At 40.0% G+C, this 14,728-nt stretch overlaps 2 protein-coding genes across 4 annotated transcripts in view; one reads left to right on the forward strand and one right to left on the reverse strand.

Annotated features, from left to right (window-relative positions):
• Positions 1-11,964, reverse strand: LOC309712959 (sodium-dependent neutral amino acid transporter B(0)AT2-like). 2 transcript variants are annotated; one of them, XM_082544200.1, is made up of 12 exons: positions 11,844-11,964; positions 9,579-9,792; positions 9,027-9,184; positions 8,553-8,673; positions 8,274-8,449; positions 5,364-5,474; positions 5,033-5,274; positions 4,708-4,891; positions 4,407-4,608; positions 3,815-3,974; positions 3,562-3,724; positions 1-2,272 (listed from the first exon to the last, which is right to left on the reverse strand). In XM_082544200.1, the coding sequence occupies exons 2-12, from the start codon at positions 9,790-9,792 to the stop codon at positions 2,036-2,038; spliced, it is 1,968 nt and encodes a 655-aa protein (XP_082400326.1). In that variant the 5' UTR covers positions 11,844-11,964; the 3' UTR covers positions 1-2,035. The 2 variants fall into 2 exon arrangements, with proteins under 2 accessions (XP_082400326.1, XP_082400325.1); XM_082544199.1 differs by lacking the exon at positions 11,844-11,964 and adding an exon at positions 10,620-10,941.
• The window catches only part of LOC309712958 (epidermal growth factor receptor kinase substrate 8-like protein 1), a 13,217-nt gene continuing 9,585 nt past the window's right edge, over positions 11,097-14,728 (forward strand). Inside the window, exons 1-2 of one of the 2 annotated variants that reach the window (XM_082544197.1) lie at positions 11,097-11,448; positions 13,700-13,770. The gene's annotated coding sequence lies outside the window, so the exon portion shown is untranslated. The other variant, XM_082544196.1, reaches the window with a different exon arrangement.

Genomic DNA, 14,728 nt, shown 5'->3' on the forward strand with positions numbered 1-14,728 from the left:
TGAGATGCTAAAGTTTATTAAGAAAAGAACAGCAACAAATAATACAACAATAGTATCTTACATACATTTTGAACACTACTGCAATGTCAAAAGAAATGTTTTTAAAGTTACAAGAATGCTAGGATGCTTTTAACGGTTTGTTCATTCTGCCCTATTAGAGCTAAAGGCCCCCAGGATTAAACAGCATAATGATCCATCAAGTCAATTCATTCAACTATATCCTGATAAAACGGAAAAACTACACCAGAAAACACACTGCAGCTGTGAGACGATATCACAGAGCAATGAAGTCTAAAAAATATATTAATCTTTACAAAAAACATACACAAAAGGTCCTTTAGGCAATTTTCCATTTACAACTACAAAAAAACTACTCAAATGTTTAGCAATAAAAACTATTTTACATGTACCATTTACATACATACACATCATATAAATATCTTTTTATCTTTTTGTTGCATTAGCATGATGTCACTTGACAACAGCTTCAGTCAGTCTTTGTACTCTAAATACACAGATGTGCAGATTTTGTTTTGCACTGACTTTGTTACCGAAGAGTTTAAAAAACAGAGGACATAAAAACCTCACCACACACTTATCAACTGTGTCCTTGAACAAATAATGCTAGCCTGCATGTTTATTATAACCTGGGCAGCTACACCTGCTTACGTAGTGTAAAATGTCTTATCGAGTTCAAACACAGAGTCTGGTCTCGGTTGTTTTTTTGACTGTAAACATGCTGTGCTGAACAGCAGCATACGTAGCTAAAGCGACTCATTTCTGGAGTAAACGTGATAGTAAACCTGCACAGTGTTGTACTGTAGGTATTAATCCAAGTTGCTCAGGAAAAATATAAACATACAGTGAAAATACTTAGCAGTCGCTACAAGTCTGACTTCAACAGAGACAGCAGTGACAGGTTAATGACGCGGTAGCTCAGCCGGCTCATGATCAATGACAATTCTCAGGTTATCATAATGAATGACCAACAGAAAGAAGAGAAACTACGAGAGTGAAAGGACGATGTAAATGAATGTTAACTATGTAACAACGTTAACAAAACAACTATAACATGATCTTTATCATCCTCTGCCGTTTCTGGATCTGCGTTTCAGGGCTGCTGCATAGCAGAGATGGTCAGACCTCTGTCCGTCTCCCCAGACACTTCCTCTGTCTCATAGATCTGACCCAGGGCCTCCTTTGTCTCACTCCCTTTGTTAGCCACGGTAGAGTTGAACACCCATTAGGAATATAGCCCCTCGTACGTTCCCCCACAGCAAAATTGTCCTCAGTGAGGGGGCCAGCAGGAGGTACTGTGGGGTTCCATACATTGTGGACTGGGCAGTGGTCAGGAGCAGAGGCTCTGATGGTCCAAACCCTGGTTTCCAACACTGGCTTTGGGATCATAGAATATTTACGGCTTATATTAAAAGCATATTTTTGCTTCTTTGGACACTAACTTTGGTAAAAAATAACTTAATGGAAATTTTACCCAATAGTTTTCACAAATCAATAAATTATCTGTTCCATACTACAAACTTTTTAAAAGCTGCTGGAGCATCTTTAGCATCTAGATCTAGTTTGACTTTAAAAGTTTAAAAAGAAAGGAAAATATTAAAATGGCCGTTTGGAATATTTCTGACTAATTTGGCAGCATCTGTAATTAGTGGCAGTAACAGAAAACGTAGTTTAATACTACAGGTCAGACTCCTGGGAACTCATGTCCTTTTAGTGAAGACCTTGGATTACAATCAAGCTTCTTCCATCATTCTGTGAGCAACAGCAGAGAAGCTGTGCAGCTCACTGTGGCTCATCTTTCTTGCTTAACTTCCTCTTTTAATGTAGTTCACCGCCTTCACAGAGGCCATGACGGATATGCAGTTTAACAGCTGGCATTATGTAGATGTGTTTCTGATTTTGAACAAGTGAGGTAACTGCAAGGCTCAGTAACAAAATGACTGTCCCTTTATAATGCATCAGCTTATATATCACTGATAAGTTCCTTCTCCTTAAATACAGCCCATTTGTTGAGGGTTTAGGAAACCGGAGCAGCGTCCCCATTCCTATGTTCCAGTGCTGAAAGGTCAGTCATAGCAGTTTCCTCAGTGTTAACCATCCTGTAGTGACCATTCTCTGCATCCCTACTTTGTGTGTTTCTCTTCTGTAGAAACGCGTGGATGAAGCCCACTGGCACGGGCAGTGTGGCAAATATTATTAATAAAGCCAAAACAGCCAGAGCCCAGTCAGGATATTCCAAATGCTCCTCAGAAGCCTGAAAAATCAAATCAAATGAATCATTCAGGAAGTTAAACAGTTAAGAGCTTTAGTGTATTGTGAAAGATAGTAATAAACTGAGCTTCAGGATATTAAAAATAAACTCCAAAAATCTCTTCTCAAACTGATGTTTTCTTTCCTGCAATCACAAAGTGCATATCTTTCTAAACTAATCTGCAGTAGACTGGAGCCACCCCTCATTTCTTTATGTTTTGCTTCCAACGAGCCACACGTTCTTATACTTTTTTAAAGTGGTCTTGAGCAATAGTTCTCCAGGCTTTCTAAAAGTCCTTTTTTGGCCGTTTAACACTGACCATGAACTGTTCAAGCATAAAAAAGTCACTCCACTGTGTTGTGTCGACACATAAGAGACAATTTAGCAAAGAACAAATTTAAATTCTAGGCACTCTGTTACTAGCAACCAGTGGCAAACACACCATTTTTTGCATTTCTTTATCTAATCCTTTGAAAAATGCCAAACATAACAGTTCGACAGGCTTAAAAAAGACAACAATATGATTCCCAACGAGCTAATAACTCTCAGCTCGGTGTGCTCTTTAAAAAATGAAGAAATCGGACAAGTGGCGGACAAAAGAAGAAACGACAGGCCTAAAAAAACTATCAACAGCAGATGAGCAATATCTGAAAGTAATGTCCTGATCAAATGGGGGGGGGAAATATCTGATTCAGGAACTGAGCCTGGCCTTTCAGCTAATCCATCTAGTGTTTTCCAAAGTTTCATCAGAAATTGTCTCAGTGAAAATGTGTCTTAAGGAGGAGAAACGGGGAGAAAAGGCTGAGCCAAGTCCAGTTCTCGTCTAATGCTAAAAAAATCAATTTCAACAAGTCTTATGAAGGGTTTACATTTTCAGCATGACAGGGATTCCAAACAAAAACACACAGTGCAGCACTGTCAGTCATGGATTTCCCAAAGAACAGACCTCCACATTCTTATAGCAGAGTGTGGGATCATCTTGACAGAGAACAGAACAAAAGGAAGGCAACATCAAAAGAAGAGCTTGGAGTAGTCTTCAAGAAGTCTGAAGAACTATTCCTGAAGACTACTTAAAGACATTGCACAAAAAGCTTTCCTAACTTAGCTGTGATGAAAGTGGACATATTAAATATCTGCTTTCAAGCCTGTTAGAATTGTAAACATTGTCTTTGCCTTATATACTGCGTTTGCATGTATGTTTGCAGATGCTTCAATAAATTCTTGCACTTCTTTCTCATAAGGAAATGAAGTGTAGTTCAAGACTTTTATAAAGTTAATAAATAACTTGATACCTTTTCCTGGTTCCATGACATATACGTGGGGCGAGACAGGAACATGCGGATAGTGGTGGCTCCGAGCAGCCCAAGCATAGCAAACAGGCAAATGTATTTCCACAGGTATTTGTAAACAACACTGGGACGCCAGCCCAGCATTCCTTCAATGTCATTAAGGAATCTTTAGTGAGAAGGGAAAAAAAGTACACAAGACTTTAGTGAGATTTATGGTTAAAAACACACCTCACTTAACCACAATCAGAAACCTCACCTATCAGCTCCATACAACCAAGACACACTGAAAGTCTCAAAAACCACCACGATGATGAGTGGCAGCGTCGCAGAGTAATCATCGAACATCATCATAAAGTAGTTCCCACAGCGCTGAGTGAAGAGCAGGCCAAGCAGAAAGCCAATGATGCAGCTGGCAACTGCAACAAGACACACATGTTGTTATAAAGAAAAAAACATCTTCTTTAATGTCAGCATAGAGCCTTTATAACAGAACTCAGTGGATGACGTCAAAATGTTATTAAAAGACATCAGTTTCAGATTCAAAGTCTGAAGCTATGCACACACTGGAAACGCCTCACTTGTCACTTTGAAGTGAAGGCTGGTCACTTGCTGGCATTTCAGGCTCTGGTTGCCTGGGTAACCATCTAATGTATTTAATACCAAGTTATATGACAGTCGTTCTTCCTTCTCATTGGATAGTCTCTTCAGTCTCAATTGCGTACAGTGGCTACGGAGCTTTATAGTATTGACAGATGTGCAGTTTAACAGCTGTCAACGACCAATCTTTTCGATTGCCTTGAGTCGTGCATGAATTTTCAAACAATAGAAGAGGTAAAACTGGTTCTTACTTGTAAGCTTGGTTTTGTTCCTCGCCAGACATTTGAAGCGTTCACTCAGGGGGGCGAGGATGCCCTCCATAGTGCCAAACATAGTGCTGAGTCCAAGATTGAGTAGCATGAGAAAGAAGAGGGCGGACCAGAAAGGGCTGCCAGGTAGGAGGGTCATGGCCTCTGTGAAGGCGATGAAAGCTAGACCTGTTCCCTCCACACCCTGAACATAAACACAGCTTTAGTCATCATGATTTGCAAGCCAATTATAACATCATCTACGTAAGCAAACTGAAACTAGTCTAAGAAGCGTAATGTTTACCTTCTGCATTTCTTTTTCCAGGTCACAGTCTGTTAAATTGCCAGGCACCATAGATGCATACTGTTCAAACCAGTTACTGTAGTCCTTCAGAGCCACAGATTTGGGATCAGAGTAGTTAAACGGTGGCATCACGTTATTGGGCACAAGACCGTCGTGAAAGTGTTTTGACAGGTCATTCAAGTTGCTATAAAAAAGACAACAGGATACAGAAAAATATTACATTTCTGATTTTGAAAATCCAAACACAATTTCCCTCAGCTACATCAACAGTGTTCATGACACGGTACATGCAAAACACACATTTTAGTCTTATAATTAAACATACCTGGCTACACACTCCATGACCTTGTTTTTAGCTCGGAAACCAAGGACAGCAAAGACCACCAGAGTAGCCAGCACAGATGTGAGGAAGTTTATGAAGGAGACGGTGAAGGCATCACGGTGGCAGTTGTTGTTCCTGGGGTTGTAGGAAGAGTAGGCGATAATGGACCCAAAGCCAAGGCCCAGCGCAAAGAAAACCTGCGTAGCTGCCTGCCGCCACACCTGCACATCTGCCCAGATTTCCAACTGCATTGCAGAAACAAAAGCTGTGTCAAAGAACTATTTATATCTCTTTCTCTTCTCTACACTGAACCAGACGTTTTATCTGCCGATACCTTGGGGTAGAACATGAAGCCGATTCCTTCAAATGCTCCATCCAGCAGGAGCCCTCGGATGAGAAAGCAGAACAGCACCACGTATGGGAAGATGGAAGAGAAATACATCACCTAGGGAAGCAGAAAGAATAATTACCTGTGTGCAAAACACATCATAATAAACACATAATGTTAAATATAGAGGTCAGCATGGTTTTAAATATTAAAAGCTATTTACAGACGTGTAAACTTTGTTTACTGCATCATTACAACTGCATATGAAATTAAAACAGACTTATTATGCTTACAGTTCAAAATAACCCCTATTCATCATGCACTGGGGCTCAGCCCCTTAGTTCATCCTGTGACTGAAACAAGCCATTTTAGCTACTGCCCCTTTAAGTGACCTGTCTCCTGATTGGCTGCCCCTGGCAAACAGAAGGTTTTAACTGCTGGCTTTATTTGATGTCATACATGCCAGGAGAAGGAAAAAAACTGTCTGAGACTGAGCGTTTAGAGCAGTGTGGAGCTTGAGCTTTATTTATCCCATTTATATAGCAATTTCTTTTGTTATAGCCGTTGAATGATTAAAATAAATGAATACAATATTTTAAAATGAACAAAAAAGTAGAGATGGACCGATCCGATATTACGTATCGGTATCGGTCCGATACTGACCTAAATTACTGGATCGGATATCGGAGAAAAATTAAAAATGTAATCCGATCCATTAAATATCACGAAAGCACCTCACAAAACTTGAACTCGCCTCAGAACGTTAGCACGTCGGAGCAGTATGCATCACGTGATAGAGCGGCTGTGGCATGCGGGACCTGTTGGTGGTCTGGATAGCATTTGGAGCTTCGCTAGCAACCCGGCATTTCATCTCCGACAAAGTTATCCCGAGAGAAGTAAAGCAAGTGTGTAAGTCCATCCCTGAATGTTTGTAAAGCATTCCTGCGTTAAGCTTAACAAGCGACTGCCTCTTCTTGCTGCTACTTCAATCATGAAACTGCTTAACGATCAGCTGATCGGCTTTTCTGTCGCGAGTCCGTCTCTCTTGTTTGCTTTTGGCCCACTTTGCACCAGAAAGAGGAAACCAGTGGATAAACAACAGCAGCACGTTTAAGCTTGATCAGCTGTTGTTAGAATGTATTTAATATTACTTTCTACACCAGGATCTTTTTCTACGTAGCTGACGGCTGGTAACTGTGCAGGGGCGGATCTAGCAAAGTTTAGCCAGGGGGGCCGATAGTGCATTAACAGGGAAAAGGGGGCACAAAGACATACTTTTCTTTCTTATTCTCATTTAAAATGTCGAGCTTTTAATAAATAATTATCTGACACCCAAAGTTTTAATTTGATGTAAAATGAATAGAAGTCCATTACTGTATATAGTAACTATTAAGTCTAATATATATACCCTAGTAAGCTATAGTACTATAGTACTATAGCTTACCATCTGTACCATCTGTGCAGTCTGCAATTTTGTTGAAGAAAGATGTTGAATCTATTTAATATTTCTTGAAAAATTATTGATTTCTGTGCATTTTTTTTCACACTGCATCAAATTAAGGTTGATTACGTCGATTAAGCATCATGAGGTGGAGCGTGAGGGGTGGTTCCCTATTTTTTATTTATTTATTTTTGTTGTTGCTGGGAGTTGGAACCCTATTAGTTAGGTTGCTTAATATTTATGCTAAGTACTCTTTAAAATACCAGAATAGGGAGGATGGTGTAGGTTTAAGTTTATTAGATTGATCAGTATTGCTGAACTATGAAATATTTTTTTTTGCATACAGGTATAACAGAATAGCTTTAGTGTAGTTGTTGTTTTAAACTTGAGTATGAACTTATACAAAATGCAGCAAGATATTTAAAAAAAACAGTTTTGTTGATTAAAAAACACTATATCGGATTCATATCGGTATCGGCAGATATCCAAATTTATGATATCGGTATCGGACATAAAAAAGTGGTATTGTGCCATCTCTACAAAAAAGCAAAACAGAATTTTAAATACCAATGCAGTAAAGAAAGAGGACAATGGTGTGAGAATGTGCCAACAAATTTGTCCTATTAAGACCACAAGTTTTAACTGGGCCTCCGTCGCTGCCTGCCTGTGCTTATCACACCAAAAACATATGGCTCAGTGTGATAGAAACAGCAGGAATCATCTGATATGAGCTCAGTGAGTGAGCGAGTGACGTTAGCATCAAAACACAGTATACAGCAAAATATATCATCCCCATCATGTGTTTACTGTAGGCAAGACAAAATTCTTGGACTTGAACCACATAATCCTTTTTTTTTTTATGTTTGTCCCCCATTGTGGTGTACAGCACCAAAGAGAAAAGACTGTTTAATGCATTAAGGGAAACAAACACCACGGTATGAACCATGAATTAAAATTTACAAAAATATTAAAATATGTGATATAGTTTTTGCCATTTGAGGTCAGCCAACACGTAAGCCACGCATTCCACAGATTCAGGCACTCACAGTAACCCTGAAATCCAACACATGACAGGGATTTAACCCAACTGAGAGACGTAAACAGCACGCAGCGCTGCATGTCACTGTTACTCAGCAAGACAAATGAAGGACTTGTCTTTTGTTATTTTTGTTATATTTGTTATTTTCTAATCAGCTGATTCCTGAGTAAACACTAGAATAAATATTTCATTTCCAAAACAGTTATTTTCTTTAAAGCTACCAAACAAACCTGTTCCAGCATTATTTCTAATGGAGTCACCAGTTTTTCCTTTAAATGTGATTCACACAACACCAGTGTGTATATTACATTGTGGATAAACACACTCATCAGTCATTTAACACTGAGACATTTGAAGAAGAGACTTATATATATAATAAAGATATAATAAAGGTGCTTCGCTATAACAAATGGACACAATAAGAACGGACAGGTACCTTTACAGACGTCTTGATACCCTTGAACATCCCCAGACACACGATGGTCCAGGCTGCCAGCAGACAGCAGACGATGTAAGTGTTGAAAGAGCCCGTCTCATCGATTGAATCTGTGATATCCAGAGCTTTGCGGTACCAGAAATACGACGTGGGAGAACTCTTGATACATTCCTTTACTGGTGAGAAAAGGAAAAGTACACATCAAATTACAACGCTTACATTAGACACCACTCATGCTCACAACTTTGTGAGTTTTGAACCTTAATGCGCCGCGTTTACCTGTTACATTCCCCTGTTCTGGGCACTTCTCCCAAGGTAATGGGTGCTGGAATGAGTTCCCGAGATAGAAAAGACTCCATGCAAGGATCACATTGTAGTAGAGAGCCACAAAGAAACAAACCTGAGAACAGTTGAAAACAAGATAATACGTTAAAACCAGAGAAGAAGAAAGTATGCGCATTGCTGTAGGCCGTACAGAATGAAAGAGAAAGTCCTGTTCTCATAAACTACAACTGTCCTGACATTCAAGATGGAGAAGAGAATGTGGCCCTGACAGACTAATACAATTATTTGATAACAAATAACAAATTTGGTATACCACTCTATCCAAACAACTTTTAATACATAAACAGTACTTTTTCCTTCATAAAAACTTCCTGCACAAAAAGACATCTGTATATCGCACAGCCCCAAACTGATAGCGTTAGGAAGAGGAAGCGAGGAGGGTTAATTATTCAACAGTTGTTATCTTACCACACAGCTGGAGTAACCAATGCCAGAGAGCCTGGGTGAGATATATTTCCATACTCCGATGCTGCCCTGTCGGATGGCTTGACCGGCTGCCAACTCCAGGAAGAACAAGGGGATGCCCACAATCAGCATCAGCAGGATGTACAGCAGGAGAAAGGCTCCTGGGAAGAGAATGACTCTCAGTTAGCAAAAGAGCAACACCACGTGTGCAAAGAAGAAGCAGATGTTTATACTAGCACGACAGCTCTGAGTGCTTCCTCTACCAACACCAGTTTGATCTATTTGGCTTATACAGATTAGACTGCAAACACACAACTCCACTGTTTCATTTCTGGTGTTGGTCTAATCACATGCTTGTCCAGTAATGCAAAGACAGTTACTTTGTTTATTAGTTTCTGAGGGAAAGCAAGAATATCATTACAAAATAATATTTTAAAAGTTCCTACATGGAGAGGCGTATACCAGGAGCTGAAAACAATATCCTCTGCCACACAGCCACCCACTTCTGATGTGCGTGGCAGCGATCTACTGTGGTTAAGAGTTGCAGACGATTACCTCCTCCGTTCTGGTGACACAAATACGGAAACCTCCAGACATTGCCGAGTCCAACGCTGAATCCCACTTGAGCCAAAAAGTACTCTATTTTACTGTTCCATCCGGCTCGGGCGTCTGGCTCAGACGTCTCCTGCGGGCTGCTCTCTCCAGTGAGCCCATCAACTTCTGTGGCTTCTGTCCTGTCATCATCAGCTGGCAAGGGCTGCTTCTCCATCTGAAATTGAAGGGAGCAAAATGAAAGATTTTTAACTTTTCAAACAGATTAATAATGCAAATCAACACTTTTTCCCAAGGTTCTGCTCACATACAGACACCACAAAGAAGTCTGTCTGTACAGGTGCTTGGACATCCAGGTCACAGTAGCTTAAGTTGAAGGCGACTAGATATCTTTGTAGATTCATAAAGATGTTTCATCACCATCACCTCACTCAAGATGCTTCCTCAGTTCTACAAACTAATGGAGAGTCCTAGGTAGCATTTGATTGTCACCTTGGCGTTTAAGCCTAAAAAGGAATCTAGCCTATGTGGTAGTGTCTGTGTGGATTCTCGGTTTCCACATCAGTAAAAACCCTTAAAAAAAAACCAACTTCCTTAATTTTACCATTTCCAGGTTTATTTTACATTTTTTACGCAGTTGTTCGTTATAATTTTGGGATCTGTACTCAAAGAACACTGGACTGAAACATGCTACAACTTGAGGTGTTACTAATATTTAGGCCATAACAATGGCAGGACTAGGCTTAGTTGCATGGGGCACTGTACTGTCTGTTACCCGCTATGCCGCCAGACGATGAATGAATTTTCCTGGTAACCCAAGTGTAAAATCATTCTTGACACAAGCGCCAATTATATACTCCATATCACTTACAGTTACTCTCAATAACACTTAAAGCACCCCAAAAATAGTCCCTTCTAGTGACTTTGCGCGGTAAATGGGCTGATGCAATGGCATCATGGCTAAGAGCATCCTCGACCATTTGACTGGACTCAGCTGTTGGAGAGCTTACAGAAAGCGGACAATTAACATGAAGCCAAACTCACCTGGCAAGCAGCGGGTGCAGTCAACGAAGAGGTAGAAAAAGCGACAAGTAACGAAGAGCAGCGACGATAATCCTTTATCCCTCCTTTTGGTTAGAGGAAACGGCCACGTGTCGCTGCTGAATTATTACTAAAACAACATCGAGCTCAGTTATTGTTCTGTTTCTATATTTCTTCTTTAATGTAACATGCTAGAAATTTCTCAAACCACTATTATTAAATTCTTAAATACTAAAGTAAGACCTAAAACCGCTGACTATGTTATAAACGCGGCATTTTCGTTGTTAAGCCGTTTACTACGACGTAGCTGCGTTCTTCCGCTGTCTCGCGCCACGACGCCGTGAAGCCACTCCCATTTGTGTGTTTGTGTAACTTTCAAAGTAAAATTGAGACAAAACCATCGCTTGTAATGCAATAAATCATGAAATACACAACAGTACGGTTAATATGAATAAATAAACGAATAAATCTGAAATATTAAACTATGACAAACTTAATAAGAATTTTATAATTAAAGTTTTTTAAAGACGTGTAGAAATTACAAATACATTTGATGATGTTTTCTTTTTTATTATTATGGTACACGCGGTCTATGGAGTGTTAAAAAGTTAAAACTGGGCTTTTAATTTAGTCTAACTTCAATTAACTATAATGCACCACTGTTTACCCACTTCACCCACAGTGGGTAAAGCTTTCACCTAGATTTTAGCGATTTGAGCCTGGATTGCGCACATAACAGGCAGAGCCTTAACTCACCACTGACACGTGTTCATGTATGATGCCAGGTAGATGGTTAAAATCCGAACACGTGGGGAAATACCACTTCATCCAGGTTAAGTTGTTACCTTTATGTTTGCCACCACTAAATCTTTTGTCTCTGCTCAGTTTTCGCACTTTTATCAAAATAAGAAAATAAAAGAAAACAAAGGAGGCGGAGGCTGATGCAGTAGTCGCAACATTGCTTTTACAGCCTACTGGGATTAGAACTTCGTGCCCGTGAGTGGTTGTAGCAGCATTGTTATTGTTCAGATTATATAGTTACTAGGTTTAAATTCTACTCCGACCGAGGAGCGACATTTTTCTCACGCGAACAGGCGCACACAATGTGCCACGTATGCCGGCTTGGAAGTTTTAAATAGAGCTGTCTAGTATCACTCATAAACTCATAAACTACAAATCTACGCATTTAGAAATGGTTAGGCGTATTAATTAATAATTGATAAATACCTTGTGATACAAACAAAGTCCGTGTAATGGAAGAGGTTCTTGAAATCGTTTTTCAATTGTCCATAAACCAAAGGCGAGCTTCAACCTCACCAACTTCACTGTCTCCGCCCCCACCTCTCTATTGGAGGATAAAGTGGGACTTGTCTTGTCAATTACTGTTAAGAATTATGACACCCCACTTGTGAGTTTCCCACCTCATCCCTTTAAATCAAACATGTACACTGTGCAATCATGCATCACCCAACCACCACACACACACACACACACACACACACACACACACACACACACACACACACACACACACACACACACACACACACACACTTCTTTTGATTGTGTGAAATAATAATCTTTATGTTCTAATTAAATTCCAAAAATGTGAAATATTGAAATCGGCCATCGTGTTATCATTTTTCACAGGAAATAAGATGGTAAAAAAGCAGCAGGTGTTGTTAATCAAATGCAATTTTTTGACGCTCGGCAAGTGGGAGGACCTCTCCGGTTTTCTGGTGTGGAACAATAATGCTTCTCCAGTCCTTCCCAGGAGTGAACATAACAGCAAATTCACCCCAAGGTTAGACTGTCCAAGAAAAGAAAAACCCAAGAGCTACATCTCAAACCCTAGAGGTCTCGGTTAGCATGTTAAATGTTGAAGTTCATGAAAGTACAGTTGCACAGTGGAGAAAGGCTTCTTTTTAAAGTTGCATTTAAACAAACCACAAGACTTCTGGAACAACATCCTTTGGACAGATGAAAGTGGTGATGTTTGGCCAGGATGCACAGCACCACCTTCTGGAGGAAACTAAGCATATCATCACAAATACCTCATACCAGCTGTCAAGCATGGTGGTGGACGGGTGATGATTTGAGTTTGCAGCTAAAGCTCGGCAAAGAAACTTTAATTTAAGGCCGATGAAACCCAAGCACACCAACAAATCTACAACAGAATGGCTGAAAAAGAAAAGAATCATGGTGTTGTAATGACCCAGTCAAAGTACAGACCTCAACCTGATTGCAATGCTGTGGCAGCAACTTAAAAAGCTGTATGTGAATTCATTTCAATACTCCAGTGAAGTGAAGCAACATTGTAAAGAGAAGTGGGCTGAATTTCCTCCACAACGATAAAGTCACACAGAAAAGGATTACTTCAGATTACTGCTGCTATAGGTGGTTCTGTTGAATCATCGGGTCTACTTTTAATGGGCTTGAATAGAGTCTTATGACAACTTCTTTAATATGTACATGTGCAGTTGCCAGCTGCATAACCTATCAACAGAATACACAGCTCTACTTCCCCTCCCTTTGCTAAGCACACTAAATAACTCCCGAAATCTTCTTCACTTGCAGAAATTCTGACTTCATCAGAAATTTCCCATAACAGCAAAAGATAAAGATTTTTGGCCCTTTGATCCCATCAGAACTGTGTCAGTGATTTCTCAATTGCCTGATTTCTTTGGGTCCTGAAACAGCAGCTCTACACGTTTCATTTGTCCTTCTCGAACTCTTTTGGCATGTTCCTCCCAGAAGCCAAAAACCTTTCCACCCCACAATTTGCTTCAAGTACTGACAATGAAAAATTATCTGAGCTAATCAACCTCTGGTTTGTTTTATTTTCCTGCACACTGCACCTTTGCATGGACCTCCCTTCCCCCCGTTACTCTCCGTGGCAGCCCACTCCAGTGGCACAGTGACTAGGTTCAGTTCAGGCCTCTGAGCATTTATTTTCACCCACTCACTCTGTGTCACCGTTCACCAACTTTATCTTCCAACATTTTAACCTTTACATTTCCCTGTGTGGAATGCACTTGTAGGTGTACAGGAGAGAGAAACAAATATATATTTTTATCTTTAAGGTGGGGTGAAATACTGGGCGGGACTCCACAGTGTGACACACCTCTGCTTGTCAAGGCTTTCATACCTCAGGGTGAGTAAGATACCTCTAGTCACACTAAGGCTCGAGACAGGTTTTGGTTTCTGCTAACCTCAAGATCCAGGCACTGGAAGTATACTAAGTTACGGTAAGCTGATTTGACATCTATTTCCAGTCTCTGACATCTCAGGTCTTTGATTATTTGACTCTCAAATACATTTAGATGAGTATGGTAAGTCATTTTATTGTATGTTGTATAGGTTTCTTGGATACTCATAGTAATTTATGAAGGTGTAACCAAACATTTACCAGTAATTCAGTATTTGTGATCAGATTTTGAAGGTTTGCTTATGAAAATGTACTAAAATCAAAAGCACCATGGACACTTGACTTAATTCTGACTTAACCTGGCATGATTGTGTTACCTAACATCAACAAGACCACAGCTCTTTCTGTCAAATCTATACAGTTAAGTTGCGCACATAGAATATATTTTGTAAAAACATATTGGATGGATGCAAAGTAAAGCTTTGTTTAGATGTAGAAATGTTTCCTTGATTTAAAACAGTACTTTAACTTATAGTTTGTGCACAAATCATCATGCTTACCGCACTGTCCCAGTGTTCATTTTGAAATGCCACACTATATGTTCGTGCAAGACCAGGCTGGCACTGAGTGCTCATAAATGTGAGGTTAAGTGATATTTTTTTTGTGGGCAGAGTTTTTAAGTGACACCTGTCTTTGATGCCGGTGACGCTTGTTCAGTGGTCACTGAGAAACAGAGAGGTTGGTATCATACTTTGAACTGTTACCAGACAGGTCGGGTGGCTCGCTCGCTCAGTCACTCACTCACCAGAATCCTGTGTTACTGAAGCAGAGCGGGGATAGACAAACATAAGCTGGAAAAGGGGAGGGGCAGGGCACATTTGAATGAGGATATTTCTTTTGTGAGTAAGTCTGTTTAGCTTTAGGAAGTAGGAGCTGCTGATAACTTGTTAAAGCAACACCATCG

Source organism: Aulonocara stuartgranti, assembly GCF_965226115.1.
Source record: "Aulonocara stuartgranti genome assembly, chromosome: 8".
In the NCBI taxonomy this organism is placed as follows: Eukaryota; Metazoa; Chordata; class Actinopteri; order Cichliformes; family Cichlidae; genus Aulonocara; species Aulonocara stuartgranti.

Bases quoted from the DNA above. Each gene is read 5' to 3' on its own strand.
- LOC309712959 (XM_082544200.1), bottom strand. From the start codon at position 9,792: ATGGAGAAGCAGCCCTTGCCAGCTGATGATGACAGGACAGAAGCCACA. The intron at 8,674-9,026 runs GTAAGATAACAA...AACTGTTCTCAG, and splicing joins TTGGTTACTCCAGCTGTGTG to GTTTGTTTCTTTGTGGCTCT. The intron at 3,975-4,406 runs GTAAGAACCAGT...GTCTTGTTGCAG, and splicing joins GAACAAAACCAAGCTTACAA to TTGCCAGCTGCATCATTGGC.